General features: G+C 48.6%; 1 protein-coding gene, 1 long non-coding RNA gene and 1 pseudogene across 5 annotated transcripts in view; all 3 read right to left on the reverse strand.

Moving 5' to 3' along the window:
• BMX (BMX non-receptor tyrosine kinase) overlaps positions 1 to 457 on the reverse strand; it is a 49,062-nt gene extending 48,605 nt beyond the window's left edge. For 2 of the 3 annotated variants that reach the window (XM_040634130.1, XM_008696395.2), the window contains exon 1: positions 163 to 457. In XM_040634130.1, coding sequence (XP_040490064.1) covers positions 163 to 165 — 3 coding nt within the window. In that variant the 5' untranslated portion in view covers positions 166 to 457. The remainder of the gene's footprint in view (positions 1 to 162) is intronic. The other variant, XM_008696394.2, reaches the window with a different exon arrangement.
• Positions 458 to 3,878: 3,421 nt separating this feature from the next.
• LOC121103910 lies at positions 3,879 to 4,069 on the reverse strand (annotated as a pseudogene).
• An 888-nt stretch (positions 4,070 to 4,957) lies between these two features.
• LOC121101858 lies at positions 4,958 to 6,132 on the reverse strand. 2 transcript variants are annotated; one of them, XR_005833882.1, is made up of 2 exons: positions 5,926 to 6,132; positions 4,958 to 5,239 (listed from the first exon to the last, which is right to left on the reverse strand). It is a non-coding gene; the product is annotated as an uncharacterized LOC121101858 (long non-coding RNA). The 2 variants fall into 2 exon arrangements; XR_005833884.1 differs by having other exon boundaries at positions 4,958 to 5,302.
• Between the last annotated feature and the right edge of the window lie 651 nt (positions 6,133 to 6,783).

Below are 6,783 nucleotides of genomic sequence, written 5' to 3' on the forward strand. Positions count from 1 at the left end.
GGGGGGGGGGGGAGGAATTGACAGTAAAACCGTAGCAGGTCTCCAAATTACATGGTCTCATCCAAAGTCCCCGGAGGAGCCCCAGCAATTACATATTCATTATTCTGAACCTATTTGCCTGTAGGATATGACATCGTGTGGCCACCTGCCACCGCAACGCACCATTTTGGCTCGATCCGCCGCAGCCCGGGTCCCCCGCGGTGCAGTTAATCTCTTCCAGAACCCAAGCCCCAGCTGCCCTCCTTCCAGCAGCAGCAAACTGGCTCACATTTTCCCGGCTGCTGGGTCAGAAATGGCTACATTACTCAGTGCCCCCAAAACGTTTATTGTCCTGCAAGGGCCTTTCACAATCCCACAGGAAACCACGCTCAACACTTAGCCAACACTTGTTGATCTGATTGAATGCAACAAAAACGGAGACAAAAGCATATTTCATAAAGGTTCCAATTTTGATAACCACAGCTCCTGCTTTTCCCAGACAGCCCTCGGGTACATGTGATAACCCTGCCTTTGTTTATAGAGCTCTGTGCTGGAAAGGACAAGAAAATATCTTGGCCAAACCCCACTTCTGACGCTGACTTCTCTCACGAATCAGGAAACCATGAGGTAACGCCAAAGAGCACAGAGAATAAGCAATGAAACTTCGACTCAACACTGGACAAAGGGACGCTGCAGGAAATGTGACAGAGGACGGTTAATGTGACTGAAAAGGAGCACATTTCCGCACCTTGAATTATTAAGAAATCCCAAAGTGGAAAAGAGATGGGTTTGGCTCATGGAGCAGGCATCAAGGTCGCCATGAAAAAGTGTGATTGTCGCTCGACATCGTTATGACAGCATCGAGACTTTTGGCTTTCCTCATGCCACCCTCTTCTCTGGTGCACGCGGACTGGTCATATGTGATGAACCTAATGAAGTCTTTGAGGCTCTGCTACCCACAGCCGAAAAGCTCGACCATCCTTTCGGCACGCAGCGACACACCGTATTAACTCATCGTGCTCGGCTACTTTCACTTATTTGGAAACACCTGTGGTGTGAAGAAATCTTGGGTTGGCAGAGGAGAGCGAAGCTACCGACTTTCACAGGATTAGCATCGCTCCTCTTTTCTCGTCATTCAGTCAAGTCTTCTTGAGAACCTACCACGTGCTAAGCATTCTGTTAGGGGCCGGAGACAGCAGTCAACAGAACGGGGACAGCCCACTTCTTCAGGGGCCTTGGAGGCGGAACCCCAAGGAAAGGTTTAATTACAGTGGAGTGTGTGAAAAATAGCTTAGGCAGGTATTGTCAATATTTCTGCTTGAAACTGGAATTTGGGAAGGGGCAAAGAGTCCTTCAGAAGAATTCCCGAGAGGGGAGCTTACACCCTGAGAGCAAGTGGGCCGCTGAGGGATCCCAAATCGCTCTTCGATCTCTGGGAATAAAGTAGGCAAGCATTCAAGAAACTCAGGGTGAGGCAGGGTACCCATGGCACAGCCACTTGGCCAAATAAATGAATTCCGCACTCTGCTAATTAACTTCCTTTGCCACACGGCGATTTGTACTTACTCCACTGTTGAAACGCGGTAGCGTGGCAGAAGATCAATTCTAGAATAAAGAGTACATTTTGGGGAGGGGGAGGAGGAAGCGGTAGAACCCTGGAAACACCTGGATTCCCATCCCTTCTTGGGCCTTGAAACCCTCAAGGGCAGCTGGGAGGAGTGGTTTCCTCTGAGTCAAATGTCACAGATTTATTGACTTACTCTATTCATTCACTTCCTCTGCCACTTCTCCCGAACCTTTCTTTGGCTCTGTATTTTCCACGTCTTCGGTTTCATTCTAACTTGTTGTGGCTACCTGCTATGTCGATTACATGCTTTAATTTGTTCAGATTCTAGGCTGCATTGTCACCTGTGCCCGGTGAGACCCCTAGGAACGTGTTCTAAAGCTTGTTCACACAAACCTTTTGGCAGGCAACAAGCTTCCACCGGGATGCAGGAGATAATTTGACTTCATGATGTAAGCAAAGCAAGCTTGTCCGCTTGGGAGTCGTAGTGCTTGTCTTTAGCATAAGAAAGACCCTGATAGGATCTGTTTTGTGTGTGAGAGAAAGAGAGAGAGCACGAGAGAGCTTCTGGCTTCTGGCTGACCTTTATTTTTTCTCACTGCAAAAGATGCGTTTGACTCAAGGCTTTAAAACACCATCTATATGCTTATGATTCCAAATTTCAGCCAGCTCCTCTCCCCTGAATTCCAGACTTTTATTCGACTGTCACCTTGTCCATCTCTACTTGGAAAGTCTAATGAACATGTCTAACTTACCATGCCCAGTGCTGACCTCCCGACTAACCCCCCCACACTACCTTCTCCATAGGCGTCCCCTCTCAGATAACAGCAACACAATACTTCCAGCCGCTCAGGCCAAAGAGTGTGGAATCACCCTTGACTTTTGCCCTTCCTTCGCACCCAGCGTCCGAGCCTTCACACAATATGGTTAGCTCTCTCTTCAGAATATATCCCAAACGTGGCCACTTTTCACCACCTCTTCTTCTACTTGCTGGTCTAAGTCACCACCATCCCTCACCTGCAATGTTGCCCTTGCCTCGTGACTGCAGTCCCTGCTTCTGGTCTTGCTCCTGGAGGTCTGTTCTCCCCTGGCTAGCCAGAGTGATTCTTTCCAATATAACTCAAATCCTGCCACTCCTCCAGTCTGAACTCTCCCTTGGTTTCCCCTCTTCTGGTTCACCAGTCCTGTCTCTAACATCATCTCGTGATTCCTCTACCTCACATTGCCACTCCGAAAGCTGGCCTCCTTGCTCCTCCTACAATGTTCTGAGCACTATCTGCCCCAGGGCCATTGCATTGGTGGTTTCCTATGCTTGACAAACTGTCACAGACATCTGCCTGGTTCATTGGCTCATCTCTGGGCTCTGCTTCAAATGGCATCTTCCTAATGAGCCTGGACCACCTTGTTTCATATTACAACTTCACTCCACCAGCACTGCCAATCTCCCTTACTCTGCTCTACTTTGTCTTTGTCCAAAGCGCTCAACACCTTAAAACTTGCTGCTCAATTTATTTATTTATTACCTTTAATGTCTGTCTCCACTTACTAAAGAATAAGCCCCAAGGGCTCCAATAGCATCTCTCTACGGCCTGAGCTTTTTTCCATGGGCATCTCTTCCCTGGGGGTGTCCCTCTATCACCTCCTGTATTTATTACCCTGGTGCTAAAATGATCTACTTGGAGGTTGGGATCGGATGTGAATAGTTTATGCTTATTGGGACGGAACATTAATGTATCTGCCTCTCCTAAAAATGCTTGCCTATTAGACCTCATGCTCAATGGTGGAACAGTTAGACTTGGTCCTTATGAGAGGAGATGGGTAAGTGGGGGGCAGAGGTGGACATGAAGAAGTTTGTTGTTTCTTTTTGTTAGCACCTTTCCTGATACGTATGAAATCTTTGCAGAGCCTGTTGGCATGCTGTCAATTTTACTCTCATTTTTTAGTGGAAGGTAAGGATTTGGGGGCTACGATGGGGTTGGCAGACTGTGACCACCACCTGTTTTTGTAAGTCAAATTTATGGGAACACAGCCACGACCGTTCTATGCATTGTGCCGGGCTGCTTAGCTCCGTTGCAACAGACACCTCATGCCTGCGAAGTCTCACATATTCACTATCTGGCCTTCGCAGAAGAGATTTGCCAACTCGTGCTCTGGAAGAGTCTTGTCAGCTGTGGAAGTGACCTGGTAGCTTGGAATTAAGTTCAACAGCTCCATTCAACAGACATTCACTGAATTGGACTGCGTACCACGTGCCAGAGTCGGAAGTGAAGAAAGTAGGCAAAGGAGGTATGTTTATGGAAACTTTCCGGCCATGATTCCCACTTTGATTCAAACGATCTTTCCCCAAAGTTTATCATGGGAGATTGCAAAATACAGAGAAGTTGAAAGAATTGAACCGCGAGCACCCGTACACGCCGCCCTCTGGATTCTGCAGTTAGATGTTGCTATCCTGGCTTTGTTTTCAATTAGCAATAATCGGGCCTCGGATAAACCTCATTGGCTACGATACTGCCACTGCGCAAAGCTTATCCTGGCTTTGTTGTTTATCTGTGTATCCGTCTCTCTCTCCTTCCATGAATCTGCCTTACTGGTCTACTTCTGCTACTACTGTTCTTATCATTGTTATTTTCTGGTGCAGAGCAAGTCGCAGACATCGGTCCACCTCACCCGTGAACACTTCAGCACCCATAACATTAACCAGATAGAGAGGTTAATTCAAATTAGCCTTTTATGAACTCCAATACCGTGAGCTTGAAAGCGGTCTCCATTTAGCCAGAAGACACCGCCATATAAAAGCTGGAAACTGAGAACGGTTATCAGGGTAACTGAGGTTAGTATCAAGGGAATCATTGACCTAAATTTCTCCTCTTCCTTGGTTCAGAGATGAATCAGCCTTTCAGGGCCAAGAACATTTTGCTTGTGGTGAATTCTAGGAAATTTCTGTGGCTCAAAAAAGAGGGTCATAAGCTGTTCTTTTCTGGAACGCTGCCAAAAACCCACGGGAAAGCTAGGAACACAGTTCTGCATTTCATGCAATGGTGGATGGCTTGTAGCTTCGGGGTCAGAAGGCTGGGTGACAGAACAGACCCAGGCTGTGTAGACCGCTTTCACGAGGGTGGAAGGGGGAGCCCCGGATACTCATCGCTGCTCAATGTATTTGGGTGTCCTCAACCAGGAGCCCATTAATGACCTTCATAAACTAATGTTTACAAAACAATCAGTGTCTGATTTGGAGCCAGTTGATTTCCTGGGTTCAGTGAGTCTGAATGCCTAATTTGGAATATTCCAAAGCCTTTTGTCATTTCATGAACAGCTGCGATAGTGGGAGCAAATGACCAAAACCTGACCAATCTGTGAGAAAGCATTTTTGAGCTGTGTGCTAAAAGGAGAAAAAATAACGGACATGAGGACATATGGAAGACATGTGTGTATTTCTAGAAAATATATCTTGCAGAAGGAAATCAATAAGTCAGACAAAAGAGGAAAATAAAATGTTTGAGAAAAAAGCTCACATAAAATATGTCGACAATGTGGGTGTCTTTAAAGATTGTAATGGTGTTATTTAGAATCGTTTAGGGAAGGCTTTCTTCGTTGTCATGTTGGCACACAATTTTCCAGATGCTTTCCAGGAGCCCGAGGGCCGTTGATGATGCAGCTGTTCGCTCGGATATCCAGCGGCCTGTTGGACATCTCCATCTGGATGACAGGTGACAATGTGAAAAGTGCGCCCAGTTGCACGTACACGGTCATGCTTCTCATCTGCAAAGTGGGCCCCGCTAGTGAAACGTTCCATGCGTGCCCCATATTCCATCTGTAAACATTTGCCCCTCTCTGACCTTGCTTTGTCCTTGGTTTAGGCCTTCTAGCTTTTCAGCCCTGTTCTCTTCCTCCACCCGGTCTGCAAAGAGAGCTCCCTGCCTTGCCCTGACCAGGCAGGCCCTCGGACTTAGTTTGCACCCATGACTGGCCTCTCAGACCAGACGAAAGGGCAGCTCTCACTCCTGGGACAGTTTCGGAGGTGGAGGGTGTTCTGAGGCCCAGGGGAAACCTTGAAAAGGTGGGAAACGGAAAGCATCCCTGAGAGTATTGCGAATCTACTAGAGAAGCGGGTAACCATGTACAGTGAAGCCGCTCTCGTCTGCTTCCTTGTAACGCAAAGCTCTCCTTGTACCAGAGGAGCCTTTCAGGACGCCTGAACTCCAGAGGTCACTGCTGTGGCCCGTGCCATGCGACTCTTCCTTTCTCGAGTCAAGTTTAATAATTGTTTATCTTGCTGGATGGCTGGTCACCTTGGTAATAACGTTGAAAGGGACACATCCACTTTCTAAAAGGGTAAATATTCGTAAGACTGTTCCTTTAGCCCAGGAGCTTTGAAAACCCACCTCGTCTCCTCTTGCACAAAAAGTATTGTTTTCCAGTTGTCTATTATCACGAAACAAATGACCTGGAAACGGAGTGGCTCTTAAAACAACCGCTTTCATTGGCTCACGGTTCTGCGGGTCTGGAAGTGGGGAGGGACGCGGTGGGGTGCTGCTGTCCTATCCACGCAGCACGGCTTTTCCCAGAAAGGCGGCCTCAGAGCCACAGCTCCCCTCACAGGGCAGCTGCGCCCCGGAGCAGGAAGCAGAAGCCACCAGGCCGTCTCAGAGCCACGCCCAGAACTAGCACCGTGTCGCTTGCACTGTATCGCATTGGTCAAAGCAACCACAAGCCCTGCCTAGACTCAGGAGGAAGAGAGGTAAACGCCGCTTCCGGTGGAGGAAGTGTCAAAGTCACATTGCAGATGACACGTCTGATGGGACCACACTATTGCAGCCATCAGAGGAAAAGAGAAGCTTCCGCAAGATGATAAACAATGAGTCTGATCAACAGTGGGTGGTTGTGATTGTTACAGGCTCCCCTGGGTCCGAGGACCCAGTGGGGGTCCCGCAGGACCAGCCAAGAGGGTCCCTGGCTGTGTGCAGGATCGGAATCCACCGCGAGCCGAGAGGAAGGGAGAGCAGAGTTTATTGAAGAGCGAGAGGGAGGGCACATGTAAACCGGGTGGCTGGGAGACTCGGAAAGGAAGGAGAGCGAGTCTCGTCTTTGCTCAGGGTCTGGGGTTTTTATTGAAGACGATGGTCTGGTGTCCGCGTCCTCTAGGGCATCCAGGAACTGGTCAGAACAAGCACGAGTGGTCAGGTGTCTTCCATAAGCCACTTATGCCCTGGGGCCTGGGGCCTGGGGTCTTGGCGTCAAGG

Source organism: Ursus maritimus (genome assembly GCF_017311325.1).
Source record: "Ursus maritimus isolate PB19 chromosome X unlocalized genomic scaffold, ASM1731132v1 scaffold_X1, whole genome shotgun sequence".
NCBI classification, from domain to species: Eukaryota; Metazoa; Chordata; class Mammalia; order Carnivora; family Ursidae; genus Ursus; species Ursus maritimus.